Source organism: Centruroides vittatus, unplaced genomic scaffold (genome assembly GCF_030686945.1).
Source record: "Centruroides vittatus isolate TY-2023 unplaced genomic scaffold, ASM3068694v2 contig_1824, whole genome shotgun sequence".
NCBI lineage: Eukaryota > Metazoa > Arthropoda > Arachnida > Scorpiones > Buthidae > Centruroides > Centruroides vittatus.
The window spans coordinates 2005363-2023230 of NW_027121123.1; the positions used below are offsets into that span (position 1 = coordinate 2005363).

The 17868-nt window shown below is 28.3% G+C and overlaps 2 protein-coding genes across 2 annotated transcripts in view; one reads left to right on the forward strand and one right to left on the reverse strand.

Annotated features, from left to right (window-relative positions):
* olf186-M (Ki-ras-induced actin-interacting protein-IP3R-interacting domain olf186-M) overlaps positions 1 to 491 on the reverse strand; it is a 126442-nt gene extending 125951 nt beyond the window's left edge. The window contains exon 1 of the mRNA XM_067264155.1: positions 271 to 491. The gene's annotated coding sequence lies outside the window, so the exon portion shown is untranslated. The remainder of the gene's footprint in view (positions 1 to 270) is intronic.
* A 183-nt stretch (positions 492 to 674) lies between these two features.
* Positions 675 to 12351, forward strand: SsRbeta (signal sequence receptor beta). Its single transcript, XM_067264156.1, has 6 exons — positions 675 to 806; positions 5645 to 5802; positions 7255 to 7353; positions 10083 to 10194; positions 12024 to 12101; positions 12175 to 12351. Exons 2-6 carry the CDS (start codon positions 5645 to 5647, stop codon positions 12289 to 12291), a joined length of 564 nt encoding a protein of 187 aa, XP_067120257.1. The 5' UTR covers positions 675 to 806; the 3' UTR covers positions 12292 to 12351.
* The last annotated feature ends 5517 nt before the right edge of the window (positions 12352 to 17868 follow it).

The following is a 17868-nucleotide window of genomic DNA, read 5'->3' on the forward strand; positions in this document are numbered from 1 at the left end:
ATATAAATTCGATATTTATTTAATTTACAGCAATGCTTTAAGCACTTACCAATATACAGATTGGTTTAAGATACAAGATTATCCTCCAATTCATTAATTATTTATTTATCTTTAATGTGTATATACATATACATATAGCTTTAATTAATTTCCTTATATGGCATAGTTATAAAGTAATGTAGCATAGCTTTTTTCTTTTATATCATTTTTAATTTAAATGTTAACATTAATTACAGACTTCCTGATAAAAACACTAATATTTATACCTACCATTAGGCTTAGAATTCCATTTTTTCTTTCTTTTATACGGCTTAAGAAACAAACCGACGTTAAAAATACATTATCTTAATTACGAAATGACGTCTAAACGAATTCATATTTCTATTTTATCTTTACATAACGTTATCCTTTACGATTTTCTTTTACATCTACTACATACTAAGCATCGTCTGGCCACCAACAAGCTTCGAAACTGCGCGACCTAGCGGCGTGAAATTAAAACCAGGTTTTTTCGTAGAATTAAATACAAAGAGACGATTGAATTGAATAAAATAACGAGCTTTTCATTGTAAAGAGGAGAAAGTTTTTTTTAAATTCGTTGATTGTTTAAATAATATTAATTGCTACGTTTCAGTATTGAAAAGTTTATTTTGATTTTATTATTACAGTATTATTTTTTTTCTTTCCTGATTAATTAAAAGCCACCTGCCGGTTAGTAAATGTACTAATATGTGAAATGTCCACGTTGGTGGTTTGATAAAAAGAGCTGATAATTATTTCTTTTGGATGAACCCTTCGTTTAAAAAGTAGGAATATTCGTTTATTTATGAATTTTAGATTGATACGTTTATGATTTTAAGTTATTTTGATTTCTTTCATTTCTATTTTGTATGAAACAGTTTATATATAAATGAATATGGAATCATATTCACATTCCTGCATTTATTATAGAAAGAAATGTGCATTAATAGTTTATTTATTCATATAATTTATCACCGTTCTCTGTTGGATTACAGAATATTATTAGTTCAGTGTATGAATTATTGTAATTAAATATTTCAAAAATGACTCACGTGTACGTGTAATAGATTGACAAAGTCTGTTAAAACAAAATCAATCTGTTTTATTTCATTTAATTGTTTTTAATTAACTGAATACATAAAACGTGGTAAATAGCATTTAAAATATACAGTGATATACCAAAACAAATTCCATTGAGCATTAATATACATTTACATATGTTGTAGGAAGACTTGACCAACTTAGTGTGATACTTTTAACTCATGAAACTGAATTTCATTAGTTAAAAGTACCTGTAATCTACTCCACTTTTATTCCTTTATGAAAAATTATTGGGTAGAAATAATTAATTTTACTTTTTTTTTGACATAGTCCTTTTTCACAAAAATGAAATTGTTACAATGCAACAAACTAATTTATGGAGTAACAGCATTAACTGTCTATTCATGCAAAGAAGCCTTTCGTTTCCTCATGTTCCTAGTTATTATCTGTACATGAGCTTTTTATTATGCTGAAATCAGAAAAAGATGACTAAATGTTTTATCATAGAGTATAGGTAAACTGACAAGATTTTGATACAACTAATACTGTTCACTTAGCACTGTTATCCTTCTTATTGGACTAGGTGTGTATGTCATAGATAAAAATAAGAAGACAAAAATTTAATGGCTAACAGCAAATTCCAAAAGCCATACAATTTAACTTTTATATATTAATAACTTATAACAGATGACACCATACAAAATTTTATTTATTATGATTAATATTTTTTTATTGTTTATTTTTTAAATATATTTTTTTATTTTTAAGTTATGTTTAAATAAAATATTGTTACAGCCAAGACAGTTCTGCAGTTTTTGTTGCCAAATTCTTTAGTACTTTTTTGTTTGTTAATAAATTTTTTGTTATTTTTTTAATCACAAATCTATATTTATTGTCCAATTGTGGATGATTGCCATTGCTATAATTTATAGCAGTGGTGCACAAACTGGGTTGCGAGAGAATTTTTTGGGGTTGTTAAATTCAAAGAAATTTATTTCACAATAAAAATTATAAGGCTTTTCTTTAACTAGTATATGCATAAATAAAATCAGTTTCATGAAATTATGTGTTTTATTCAGACCTCTAATAAGGCAGAAACATAGGCACAAATCCCAGAAAGAATTTCACTTTAACTATTCTGACGATTAAAAAAATGTCTACTGTATCCAGAAGTTGCAACAAAATTTTACATAAAATGGGAGGGTCAGAAATGTAAATAGTTTGCACACCACTGATTTATAGTATTAATGACTGGGGTAGATGTACCAGTTTTGGCCACTGTAGTACCAGTTCTGGCCAGAAAACAAATTTAACTTAAAAATATAATCACAAATGAAACAAACTTTTATTGTTAACTGTTCACACAGTTAACAATAAAAGTTTGTTTTGTTGGACAAATTTGAATATGTGGTGATTATATTTTTAAGTTAAATTTGTTTTCTGGCCAGAATTGGTACACTGGCCAAAACTGGTACATCTACCCTGTTTCACTATTGTCTTGATAGCATGATCAATATCTTAAACTTTGCTCTTTATTCACAGCAGTGATTAACCTTTACAATTGCATTGTTAAGAATATATCTTAATGAGAAATTCCCTCATCAAGTATGACAGAATACTTTTTATGAGAAAGTAGATTGAAGAATTGAGAAGAGTAGAGATTTCAAGGAATTCAAGAAGAGTTGCTAAAGTTTCTACAAATTAAATAGTTTATTAAATTACGTACTATCTGTTGTAGCATAAAGAGCAACAAAAAATAGTAGGAGTTACAAAGAATTCACTTACACACACATGGCCTTTATATTTAACAAATATTAAAGTTTTTCTTTATAAAATTTTTTTATATACTATATTCTGAGAAAACACATTATCTTTTAAAAAGTTTCCTTCCTAAATAAAACTTACTAAATAATGGGCTTGTTAAATTGTTATTTCTGTTTTGGATAACTGAACATCATGTCACTACAGATATAGTAGATGTTTTTAAAAATTTATTTTAGAAGTGACACAATGCAGCTATCTTTTTTAAAGTTTAAATTTTAAATTTAATGAAGTAAGTTTAAAATATGCCATTTGCCGAAATATTTAAAAATGCAACTTAAGGGAAATTCCATCATAAAGCATAAACTAAATGAGGTCATAAAGCCACACCAACTGCCATATAATGTCAGTCTATATTCCGGTGATTATTATTGCCTGAATATAGACACCATAAAGCCACACCAACTGTAGCAGTTGGTGTGGCTTTATGGTAATAAATCAGGTTTTGGAAGATGTTTATATTTAAATGAGGTCACTGATATCACTGCAGTGTAAGTGCGATCATCGATCTGAAATTGATAAAACATTTATTCTATAGCTAATATTTCTGCAAAGTAAGTAGCCTATAATTTCCATCAGAACATAAAATGAATATAATTAAAATTTCAAGAGTTATAAGGAATGCACGTGTGACAGCTTTTATATTATTAATTTAATTCTAATTCATTTTAAATTCTTTAAAGTGAATAGAAGCAAAGTCTTATAACATGTTATATAATTTTCAATATATGTAGAAAGCAAAGTTTAAATTATTGAACCAGATTAACTATTAGGCTAGAATTTGACTAATTAATTTTTATCTGTAAAATTAATTAGCCAAGTATTAGATTGTTAATTAATTTGGCTTTATCGTTTGATTATGTGCAATTTTTATTGCTTTCCATTGGTAAACAATAATTTTGATTATTAGTTTATTCAAATAAGTATAATCTAGTCTTTATTTGGTTAGTCAAAACATAAAAAATAATTGATTTTGTAACAAAATCATTGCCATTTTATAAATATATATTAATTTCTAACAAACTAATAACAATAATTATTTTATTTCATAATATACAAACTTAAATTATCATCAAACAATTACTCAATTTAAATGGAGCTACTTTACTGCTACTATTAATTATTAAATACTGAGTAATTTGGTACTAGAAGTAGGTGTTAAGCACCATAACCTATTAAATTTAATAATTATAATTAAATTAATATTTATTAAATAATTTAGAATATACTTGAACCTTCAACTACTACTTACCATGCATATATGTTGTCAGTTATCCTTTGTTACTTATGGTGCTGATGGGGATGACTTCAGTGTCTATGGCATATAATCACCCATTATGACACTCAGCTGGCAATCGCTTCACCCCAGCATGACGTTTATATATATTTATTTATTTATTTATTAAATTATCATGTTTGACATATAGTTGAGAACTATACGATAGAGGAAAAATGCAAGTTTATAAACTTTTAATCTTTCTGCAAAATATTAAATTTGAACATCCAAAGACATTAATTAATTTTAGATCATTCACTTCTTTATTTTGATTTCAACTTACATTTATTGTAAAACAGAAATTTTAAGTAGATGCTATAAAAAATTAATCAGATAATGTACAATGATGTGTCTACTAGAATAAGGAGCTATCCTGGAGAAACAATCAACTTTGAAGTGAAGATAGGACTCTACCAGGATTTAAGTCCATTTCTTCTTAACATTGTGATGGATCTAATAACAAAAAAAAAGATAAGAGCAGGAACCATGGAGCAATTATATGCAAATATCATTGTTCTCTGCTCAAGAAATAAAGCACAGGATGAACTGGAAAGTTTCAATGAAGCATCGAAAGGAAAAAGTCTGAAAGTTGGCAAGAGCAAGACAGAATACATGATCTGTAACAGGAAAGAGACAATCAAAACCTAACTTTAGAAGTAGAGAGAATCAAGGAAGTGCACAGCTTCAGATATGTTGGATATAGTGGATGACAGAGAAGTGGAAAGAAAAATGAATGGCCAAATTCAAGTTGGATGAAGGAATTGTGCTATGAAGATACCAATCAAGTTGAGGGGGAAAATGTACAGGATACTTGTGCAACCAGCCTTAACCTATGGTGCTGAGACTTTAATATTAAAAAAGGCTAACATAGAAGAATTTCAGAAGTTTCAGAAATGAAGATGTTTAGATAGCTTTTGTAACTCTACACATCTAAAATGAGTACAAAATACAGTTAAAATAACTGAAATCCAGAAAAATTAAGAAGAAATACAATAAAACTTTGAAAAAAATAAAATTAAAGTTTTATTTTTCCTTTGTCCTTTTTCTTTACAGTTTGTCCAATAAAAATTTTTTCAAAGTTTATACTTGTGTTCCAGCTAAAAATATATTTTCATTGAATATGATGAAAGTTCGGGCATGTCATGAGAAGAGATGAAAGTTAGCTTGAAAGCAAATCAAGAATGGAAATTGGAAAAAAGTGAAGTAGAGAAAGATCAAGAATGAGATGGAAGGATATAGTAGTAGTGAACAGAAAGAAAGAGGATTGAGGAAAGATATGGTGACAAATTGGATACATTGGAAGAAAGTTATCAAAAAAGCAACTCCCAAATAAAGTGGGACAGACTGTTTTGTTATTATTATTATAATAAAACATAAATTTTAATTGTAAAATGATAAACTTAATCAAGTTAAATAAAATGCTAAATAAAATAAAAAATTTTAAAATAAATTTTAAAAAATTAAACTTTTCAATTTTCTTTTCAGATGTTGAAATTTCTGACAATATTAGCAATTTGCATATCTGTGTTTGGAGAAGAAGAGTCACAAGCCCGTCTTTTGGTTCACAAAAGAATTTTAAATCGTTATCTTGTTGAAGGCCATGATTTAGTAATTGATTATAATATTTATAATGTTGGTGGCAGGTAAGAGAATAATTTATATAGATAAGATATCATTGATTTGATTTATTGTAATATAATAATAAGTATAATTAACAGAAGCAGCGTTTGAATTTAAAAAATTCAATAGTACAGTAGAGAGTCATTAATCTGAACCCCGGTAATCCGAATTGCCGGTTATCCGAACGATTTTCAGTCAGACTGTGTCGTGCTGAATCAAATGTTTTTGATACTAGATTTACTTCTAAAGTATAATTTTCATGTTTTTATATTCTTTAATATATTTATTTTGTTTGTACAAAATAAAGAAATAATTTTTAACGATACAGTAGCTTCAATTATTATTATAAAAATTTTCGTTAGGCTTAAAATCAACGAAAATTCAACACAAAGCGATGCGCAGCGGAGAAAAATTTGAACATCGGACACGTTAATATATTTTTTCTTACATAATCGGTTATCCGAACAACCCCAGCCCCCAATTGATTCGGATTAACGACTCTCTACTGTAAATCAATCGTAATTATGATTAAATCACACCATTTCTTGTAATTTTTAATTTCTAGATATACAGATTTTGTAGTAACAATTATTATATATCTAACTATCCAACCACACAATTGCCTTAATCAATAGGACTGTCTACTCTTATTAATGATTAGATACTACGTAATTTGGTATTAGAAGTAGACATTAGGTGCCATCTCTTATCTAAATTAATTATAATTTTTAATAATTTAGAACAATCTGGAAGAAAAGAATTAGTTCCATTCTGGACTAATTCTTTTCTTCCAGATGGTTCAAAATTATTAAATAAATTATTAAAAATTATAATTATTAATTTAGATAAGAGATGGTGAATGAAATAAGTATTATTGTGTTTAAGAGGATGAATTAAATATTATTGTATTTTAAATAAAAGAAGTAAAAATTTTCACAAATTAGAAACAAATATTTAAAAAAAATAATTACAAGCTTTCCAATGATTTACAACCCTACTTACCTTTTTATCTAGACAAAATGGATCTGTAGCATGAGGTACTATTATAATTTACAAAATGATAGTCATGTTATTTTTTTATCAGCAAAATCTTTCTTGAATATTAATTTAAAACATATTATAGATAACGTAGTAATGTTATCTATAATATGTTAGTGTTTTTAATCTTTACATGTAAAATGCATAAAGTATTATTCATTACTTCTGTACAGTTATTTTATATTTTTTAATTGTAATTAGAACAATTTAATTATATCTGTATGTTGTTGTATTTAGCCTCTTAAAGTTGGCTGTCACTTATTGTATAGATTTGATTGAAAAAAAAATGTATAATTACTTATTTTTACATTAAATTTTAACAGTTTTTTTTTTCTACTTATCAGTATTTTTTTAAAGAAAATATCTCTTTTAATGAAATAATCAATTAAAATTAAATAAATAAGTTTATTTAATTTGTATATTTTTTGTAACTTTAGTGCTGCTCTTGACATACATCTGGTTGATGCAGGATTTCCAGAAGATGATTTTGAAGTAATTAATGGAATGTTAAAAATGAGATTGGACAGACTTGGACCGTATCCTGTTTTTTTTTTTTTTTATCATCTATACATTGATATAATTAACTATTTATCTGTTTTAATAAAATTGTAGGAATAATTTTTAATAATGCAATTATCTAATCTAGAACTATATAATTTAATTCATGACAAAAGTAATTTATTTTTAATGTAGTAAAAATATTTAATGAACACAAGTTTTATCTAATAAGTGACTTTCTTTCCCACCCTGTATTTAACATCTCTGCTATAGAATATAGAATGTACTCAAAGAATGTACATTGAGCAATCATCATAGTAACATGCATAACTCTATAACCATTCAAGGTAGGTCAATAAAATCTTTCAGCAATCAGTTTATTGCGAAATTCTGACAACCTGCTTTCCATCTATAGTTTCAGAGTTGCATTCAAGATGGTGGCCATGCATGTAACACACATCAATCTGTTTCACTCCTTGGTCTAATGCAATGGTATTCAAACATTTTAACAGTGCAACCCCAAGGTAATTTTCCACAACCCCATTTGGGGTTGTGGAAAATTACCTTAGGGTTGCACTATTAAAATACATAGATTGAATATCACTGATCTAAGCCAATGGTATTGAAACATTTTAACAATGCGACCCCAAATGGGGTCACGATCCATTGATTGAATACCACTGGTCTAATGTGTTCCTGACATGAGCAAATTAATTTTGAGCACATTCTGTACTCTGTAGCAGGGGTGCTAAGTGACTTTCTTTTCCACCCTGTACTGTCCAAATTCTAAAACACTATATTAAATAAAGATAAAGCTGTAATGAAAAATAAAAGTAGATGTAAATTAAGGCAATCAAAAACTTTTTAATAAGCAAAAACATTTTCAGACTATTTTACAGTCCAGCTTCGGTTTGTTCCTTTTTGGGATTGAAAGTCAGAGTTGAACTTCACATGGCGGACTTTTGATTCCAAAAAGTGTACGAGTCAAAACTGAACTGTGAAATAGTCTGAAAATGTTTCTTGTTTATTAAAAAGTTTTTGGTTGCTTTAATTTACATCTACTTTTATTTTTCATCACAGCTTTAAGATATAGTACCAAGTTCTAAAGATTTTAATGATAAACAAAGATAAAAATAAACATTTTAGGCTAATTTTTTACTTTTGTCTAGATCAATATAGTTATTATAAATATTAAATTAAATATAATGAATAAAATGCACAAAGAATTAAAAATGATGAATTAAAATATAAGTATAAATATGTTAAAAAGAGCAATGATAGAGAATTCATCTTAAATTAATATTATTTTTCTTTATTATTTATTTATTTAAATAACATTATTATTTAAATTTTTTCCTTGTTTTATTTTTTAAGATGCCACACAAATATACTTAATTGTTGTTAATACATTTTGGATTTCACTACTTAAAAATGTATTTTTAATATTACTATTGTTTTTTTTCAATATTAACATATTTTCTTATAAAGTATATTTTGTAAAAATGTTATTAATACTACATTACTTGAAATACTTTAAATTATCTGACCGAGTTATTACATGAAAATTCTGAATAAAATTTCAGAATAACAATAAAAATCAATAAATAAAACAGAAGTTGGTCCAATTTCTTAATATTTTATTTTTCAACAATTTATGTATAAAGAAAGTAATTTTGATTAATTTAGCATTTAGTTAGTTATTAAAATATACAGTTTAAAGAAACAAAAACAAGGATGTTGGAAACAAAATTTGACCTCACATGAATAACAACTGTAGAAAAGAAAATTAAAAACACTTTTTATAAGGTTTTTAAAAGGTTAAAGCTATATTGTTTAACAGTTATAAGTTTAAAAAATATAGCACAGTTGTGATTTACACAGTTAGATAAGATTGTTTAAAATTAGCATATAATAATGTGCTACTTAGAAATAATGCAACCTTATAAGTTTCAATAATAAATAAATTTTAATTATACATATAAAAATTAAGAAAATAATTTTTTTCTTTAATAGTATATTTAAATTAATTAGAAAAAACAGAATTCTTCTTTTTATAATTCATTTATGTAATATAAGCTAAAAGAAAAAGTCAATTGCTTATGTATTCATGGAACTGTCTCTGCATTTTAGTGTATTATTACAAAATAATTGGTCTTAATTTGTATGAAACGGTCAGATAATTTAAAGTATTTCAAGTAAGGTAGTATTAATAACATTTTTACAAAATATACTTTATAAGAAAATATGTTGAAAAAAAAACAATAGTAATATTAAAAATACATTTTTAAGTAGTGAAATCCAAATGTATTGCCATGCAAATATACTTAATTGTTGTTATCTTAAAAAATAAAACAAGGAAAAAATTTAAATAATAATGTTATTTAAATACATAAATAATAAAGAAATTCCAGGAACATAACTCTCATGTAAATCAAATTGCACTGTTTTCATGATATAACAATGTAACATTTAGTTCCAGCATACTGTTGACACCAAAAATATTTTTCTTCAGTTTAGGTCAGTAGTGTATGTATCAATATGTTTTGTTATTTGTGTGTTATTAAATTGAAAAATAAAACACTCCAAAACTAACAAAGATTATTGACTGAAATTGTATAATAAAAAGTTTTGACAGATCTGCACTGTCAAAATATTATTAATTAGAGTTTTAAAATTAAAATTTTACTGTTAAGAGAAATAATTTTCTGTTTGTTAATATTGTGGTAAAATACATAATTACAAGTAATATTCTTTAACTCTTTAACAGAGGTAATAACATTACCCATACTGTTGTTGTCAGATCAAAGAAATATGGTTATTATAATTTCACTGCAGCAGAAGTTACATATCTACCTTCAGAAGATGCTCAAGAAGTTCAGGTATGATAATTTATTTTAAATATACACTTAAGTCAAAGAATTCATGTCCAAGATGTTTCAAATATAGAAGCTGTTATATATTTATTTATGCATTTTTATAACTTTTTTCAACATTCCAAATTACATTTAGCTTAAATTATCAAATTGTTTCAGTAACAAAAAAAAATTCATTTTCATTTTGAATGAAAATCAATAAATCTTCCAAATGTTGTTAATGTTCAGTTTAAAAGTGATTAATTTTATTAAAACAAATTCAGATGTAAAATATTCTATTATTTAATTAAAATTCCATTCTGTGTATAAAGTAATAACTATAATTTACTTTGACTATATATTATTCTATATTTAGTAAAACTGAATTAACTTGTATATACAGTTTGAAAATTGTATTGAAAATTTATATAACAGCATTTTCTTTAAATGGGCTAATATATATATAGATAGATATCTATAGGTTAGTCCATTTAAAGAAAAAGCTGTTTGAAAATTTAATTTCTAAAAGTGATAGTCAAAATATGTGAAAAATTCAGATAGTTACATTCTTTCCAGTTGCAGTTTTTTGATATATATGTAGTATTCATTACTTTATTTATTTTCTACACAACATTGATGATGTAATGGCTAGATGGCCAAGCAGTTAATATTAAGATGACAGCCTGTGCCAGGGATGGCAAACCTTTTTGAGCCCACATGCCCTATACATAGCTTTAAAGCTGTTTGTGTGCCAAAGTTTCAGACTTCAAATAATGATATTCAAAGAAATTAAATGAATATGCTTTAATTAGAATAAATGTAAAAGAGCTGATTGAAAAAAAATCAGATAAAATCAAAATTTTATGATACGTTATCATGTGTCAAATGATTTTTCCTTACATGCCACAGGTTTGCCATCCCTGGCTTATGCTCTGGAAACCTTTGATTGAATCTGGACAGGTCAAAAAAATTCCAGGAATATTTCAGGGGGTGGTCTGTGAGATATGTTGAGCCCTATCCCTCGTCATCCAGCCTCCTCATTTGTACCTGGTCGAATCCATAATGAGCTTGTTAAAAAGGCCCTGTTAGTGCTCACAGAGTAGAGTTACAAAAAAAAGATAACATTGATGTTTTGCATCAATTGCACATATTGCATCAAAATGATGAATATACAGTAGAGCATCGATTATCCGACTCAATTGGGGACTGGGGTTGGTCGGATAACTGAAAAATCAGATAACCAAAAAGTATGAAAAAATACATTATTAGTATATTAGTATATCGCTATTAACCTACTTTGCGTTGAATTTTCATCGATGTTAAGCCTAATAAAATTTTTTTTAAATAATAATCGTCGCTATTGTATCGTTAAAAATGATTTCTTTATTTTCCACAAAATAAAGCCAAAATAAAAAATTAAGCATGGTTTAAATACTGGTCTCCCTTTCATGGTCGAGCCAGTGTTGCCAGCTAAAACACGCAAAAATAATATTAAAGTAGCCAAGACATAGCCAAATATTGTAGCGCCACATCACTAGCGGACATTTGAATTTGCCGACTAGAACGCGATCAGTTAACCGATGTGACAGTTAATCGATGCTCTACTATATATGTTTTGAGATTTCAATTATCCTGGCATTTCTAACTATGCTATAACTTTGGTTTTGTGGTAATGTAATATTTTTTAACATCAGATTGTAAAGCTTAATACTTTTACAATTATGAATAAATAGTAATGTATTTTTTAATCAAAATTTGTAAATTTAATTATAAATGCTTCTAAAAGATTTTTACCAATATTAATTAATAATCAAATAGATTTAAAAGGAATTAACTAATTCTCTTTTTTGTGATAGATTGGTTATACAACAGATCCTGGTGAAGGAGACATTATTCCTTTAAGAGATTTTGATAGAAGATTTTCACCTCATGTGGTATACATTACATTCCTTCCTTAAGCATTTTCCCTCTGTTTTTAAGTTTTTAAATGTCAGTTTGTTTTTGTAGATGGATTGGGCAGCATTTGCAGTTATGACTCTACCATCACTTGGAATACCATTTTTGTTATGGTACAGTAGCAAGTCAAAATATGAATCAATTGTAAAACAAGCAAAGAAACATTAATTTACTTAAAAATGTTGTTTTTATTGTATAAAGAAAGAATAAAAGATCTTTCTGTTTGTATTTGTGTCTTGATGTTTGAAATATTTTTTTTACTCATTTTCTGTAACAAAAATTTTGGGAAACTGATCACAATTTCTTCTTTGAAACTGTACCACAGTAGACAAACTTCCAACATTTTTGCTGATTGTAACTGCAAGCATTGGACTTTAAAAACCTCATTTCCATTTCTAAGTGTTGAAAACATTGATGTTTAAGTTGAAAATTTTCTAAATTTAATATTTTTTTTAATAAGATATTTGAGGAAGTTCTAAAACTAAATTGAGATTTCAATTTTAAAATATTACACATGTGACCAGGGGGTCGGCTCCTATTTAGTGCCTAGTCAGGACTGACACCACCATATCTCAATTGACACAGAAGCCGAGACGGTGTGTTGATTCGGTCACACAAGCGGCCGCATGCAAAGGCAATGAGATCTGGGATGGAGATGGGTTGAGAGACACCGTACCAGAAAAGAATCTCTCAGATGCCAGTTTAACAACTAATAACGATTTAATTTCAAAGAAAAACATGATCAAATTTACAATTTCATTAGACATTAGCTTTAAGAGGCCTATAGACAAAATGGTCGTGAGAGAGCGTTTACATAAGGTTCGTGTGGTGATAAATACCTGTAGGATCTGGTTGTAGTCTTGATGCAGGAGAGGATGAGAACAGTTCTGGACAATGTATATCTGACTAGTCATCGATGTAAATGTCCCTTTCCGGGAGTAGATTTGGTGTCAATGGAATCTCAAATTATTTGGGGTTTCGACGATGAAGTTGTTCGGGTCCGAGTCAATAGTATAATCCATTTCAGAGGCACAGAGTATCGGTCAAGGAACTGGTGACAATTATTCTTAGAGTGGTGACTTCTTGACTCGGGGAAAACTAAAACGGTGACTGACTCTTTGGCCGTTAATTACACTATTAGCACAATATCACCTGGCTAATAGGTCGGCAGGTTACAAGAATGCGTCGTTTTTGCCGTCGAGAAAGTGTAAGTGGAGATTGTCTCAGGTAATAGTTGACAACAATTATTGAATAAGTACGATGACATTGATGACCAATTTTTGTTAAAAGTTAGATTCTCACACACATGTAGAATCTTCATCTTAGAAATCGATTTTTGATAGTTCTTTTTTTTTTTAAATAGGTGTTCACTACATTTTGATATATCTTATTTATGAACTGTAAATTCAATTGTAATTTAAGATAAATTCACTTAATAATTATTTCATGTATTCAAATTTTGTTTTGTTTTTTTGTAAGAATTAAATATGCATTTTTCCAAGCAATATTTCCAGCATTGGTTGTCTTATGAACTGTAGTAGATACAAAACTACCAGATATTACATCACTATGATATGCATCCATTCTGCTGCCATCTGCAACTAGCAAAACATGCAGAGCTGTAATGATTTGAGTGGTGCAGTGCAGTAATAAATTTACAGAATGACTACACAACTCTCTTAGTACATTTTATGGACTGACAAGACATTTTCCCATAATGGAGGGTATAACTATCACAATGTGCACCGTTGGGCAGTGCATGTCTATAATGTATGCAACATACTTGATACCCAAGTACATTTTATCCTAAATGTCTGATATGGAATTTTGGGTTGGGGCCTGATATTCATTAAATATCAGACTGAACTCTGAATAGTGACCAATATCAAAATATCCTCACAACAGTGGACTAAAGCTATGATCACACCATGCGATTTCCAGCTGTGCAGGCGACCGCAACTTAAACAAGTGAGAGTCATGCATGTCTTCTCGTGGTCACACAGTGTTCACTGGCATTGCAACTCAGAAACACATGACCTATAATAAACCAATTAAATTACAGTAGCTTGTTTTAGACTTCTTTCATGAGTTTAGTTATATTTAAAGCAATATTGTCGTTACCAAACTAAAAACAATCAACATTTTATATCCAGAAATCTAAAAATGGTATTTACAATCAATGCCAAGACTTTCACTTATCTCACGCCTGTGCTCTTTTATCCTTTTTTCGATAAAATAAAGAATTAAAATCCCACAGACATTCATGAGACTGAATTAGCTCGATTAATCTTGATTCTGTCAAACTATCCATTATCTTGCTTTCTGCCATTATTTTCTAACTACAGTATTTTCAATGTTGCCACCGTATGACATGGCAAATAGACATTTGCTGATTGGATGTGTGTTTGCAATTGGTGCAAGTAGAACAAACTTTTTGTTTCTAGTTGCAGTTGCAGTCGTGCTGGTTTTGGAAGGGGGTTTAGTAGTTAACGAGAACAGCTGTCATGGTTGCAGTTGCCTGCGCGGCTGGAAATCGCAGGGTGTGACCATAGCTTAATGATTCACCATTGGCATAACCACAGCAGGTTTGATATCAGCACAACGGTATGTCACTTCATTCCTGGTCAGAAATGTGTCATAGCTCACAGGGCAGTTTGGTAACTTTTGGATAGTACAACACGGTCCTGTTCCATAGTCACCATGAACCTCAGACTTGACCACCCTCTGGATTTTTTCCCTTTGGGTCCTCTAAAAGCATTGATGGATGTATGATACATATCAAGCAGTGCTGCATGTGTTGGAAAACTGGAGAATGCATAAAACAGATCTGTGAAACAAATGCTATTTGTCATCCAAATTGGCATGCTTGACTATCTAGATCAGGAATTCTTAACCTTTATTGTTCCATGGATCCAGATTCCTTTTTCTCTTAGATGATAGTCTCAGACCCTTTCTTGGAATAATGTTTTTAAATACATAAAATAAAATTACAAAAGAAACCAGTTATATAGAAATACTTTTATTAAAATGAATTATGATATAGTAATATTTGCACTTCTTTCTTAATACAATAATTAACAATTTCACACAAAATTAAGATAAGTTGATTTTTACCCTTCAAGCTCATGAACCCATTGGAGCCCTTGGGCCTGGTTAAGAACCACTGATCTAGATCTTTGTATTGCCACAAAAGGCAGTCATTTTGAATGTTCTCTAACAACACAAAAGTTCACTTTTTGCATCCATTTCTATAATGTTGTCTATCATTTATGGTCAGAGATTACAATGATTTAGCATAACATACAAATAAACTGTTTCCCTTTGGTTATTTTAGCACTGAAATAAGCATACACTCATGCAAAGCTAGAAAGATCTCATTGTAGCTGAATAGATCTTTAAGGTAGACACTCTGCAGTTACAAGTACATAGAGTATCACATTATAATAGACTGAGGAGGAACTGAATAGGTTAAGAACAAATATATTTGTGGTTTTTTTTATTTGAATTTTTTCCAAACAGAAGTTAAATGGCCAAAATCCATTCCCACATGCAGTCTTGACATACTGATTTTATTAAGTATTGATGCAAGTGCATAAAATTCAGTAATAAAACTGGAAAAGGTACATGATTTTTTTCCTTTGAAAATGTACATTTGTTTCAGATAGACAAAAGTCTTAGAATAGAAATTCTTTGAAAATTAAGAGAAAATCTCTTGTCTCAGACAAATCTTACTCTACATGGGGATATCAAACTGAAATGCAGCAAAGAGCCAGTCAAATAGATGTATATCAGATGCAAGCTGTATTCAATATTCGGTAAACTAAAAACATACTGTAATTAAAAAAAAAAAAAAAAGACTCTAAAGGTTTGGGAACAAAAGGGCCTTTGTTAAACAGTTAGATGTTTGAATTTGTTGTTTTAATCCCTGCAAGATGTTACAAATATTGATTTTTAGAAAAGAAATTAAGGCTGTAGGCCAGATGTGAAGCCTTAACAGGCTGGATACAGCCAGTTTGCAACCCGTGCTCTATATGAATACTTTCATAAGATCAAATTCTTTTCTGTCATTTATATAAAGTATGAACAAGTTTTAAAAAATAAAATATTCTTTAGAAACATTTGTATTCTGAATGCAGAGGGATATACTTTGAGCGGTAAATAAATCTTATTTGATAACTAATAAAAAGTTTGAGAGATCATACTATAAACACTTGAGCTAATTTTTCACAAAAATAATGATTTAAGAATTTTTATTTTTATTTGGTGTTTATCAAATAAGTTAGATTTGTTTACATGGGTTAAGAATCATTTAATATCATTTTTTCAAAGAATAGAATTTAAAAATCTCCACTAGTAATTACAATACATTAGTAGGATATTAATGGGATTATGAGAGTATATCATAATGAAAGTGAAATCTTGTAATTTTCTAGCATACCTGAGAAATTTTAAAATTTCAATTCAGAACTATTTTTTATTCCCTGAAATATATTCAGAACTACTTATTTCAAAATTAACATCTGTTTTTAATTTAGAATATATCCAGAAATTTTTAACAAATATTGAAATAAATTTTTACCACCAAGGTCATGATGTGACTTCAAAAAATTATTCAAACAGTAAACACTCATGACATATATAAGACTATGAGCACTAATTTTTGGCTCTATGGAGAACTTATCACAAACTATTGACAGAATAGTCAGAACAGTCAGAATAATCACACAGAGGTTAGTAAACACAGGTTTATTGTGATGACAGTATGCATTTGGTCAGGTTGTCTGTTCCTCTTCAGCCATATTTGTTACAATTTGGTGGATTTAGATTCAATCTGACACCCACACTTAAACATCTGATACCCATTACCCAGCATATAATTCTTATATCCCCAAATCCGGATATCACCCTATAGTTGCATCACTTCTGTAGTAGAGAATATCATTTGTATGACCTGACTGTCTACTTAAACATATGTAACTTTCTTTAATACAGTTCCTATTTTTTTAAAACTGTTATCTTATTTATAGCTTTGTATTACATTCACTTACCATAGTATTTACTTCACAATATGCTTCTTTAGCAACAATTATAACCTCTGGTTGCTATTTGTATTGTAATCATAATATATCATGTGTGAAAAATCTCAATACTGATGTCATCCACGCATCAGCAACAAAATAGTATGTTCCTTTTATGTGTGTATAAAATGTAATTTTGCACTATTTTAATCCAAAGCCCAAATGTCTGTAACAAAAAACCACTTGTATTTTTGTAGACACCATGTATATCGACCAAATTGTAACAAATATGGCTGAAGAGGGACAGACAACCTGACCAAAATGCATACCATCATCATAATAAACCTGCGTTTACCAATCTCTGTGTGATTATTCTAACTACATCGATAGTTTGTGCTAAGTCCTCTGTAGAGCCAAAAATTAGTGCTCATAGTCTTATATTGTAACATAAGGACCAAAAACAATTCACATACTCATGACACAATTTTGTTTTGGAATTCTCCGTTGAGAAATTGGTCAACTGGTTCAAACAGTTTGATGCAGTTTTATATTATTATTATTAATTTTTTACACCTTATGAATAGAATATGAAAATATACTATCTATAAATGAATAATTATACAATAATAAAATTTAGATTTATATACATATCAACTCAGCATCATGTCAATTCAATTTGGTTCACTTAATAGTTACTCTATATTATTTTATAAATATTATGTAAAAA

What these genes read in the sequence shown, in the direction of transcription:
- SsRbeta (XM_067264156.1), top strand. Translation starts at nt 5,645, where the DNA reads ATGTTGAAATTTCTGACAATATTAGCAATTTGCATATCTGTGTTTGGA. An exon ending in ATTTATAATGTTGGTGGCAG is followed by an intron (nt 5,803 to 7,254) that starts GTAAGAGAATAA and finishes TTGTAACTTTAG; the next exon opens with TGCTGCTCTTGACATACATC. An exon ending in GAAGATTTTCACCTCATGTG is followed by an intron (nt 12,102 to 12,174) that starts GTATACATTACA and finishes TTGTTTTTGTAG; the next exon opens with ATGGATTGGGCAGCATTTGC.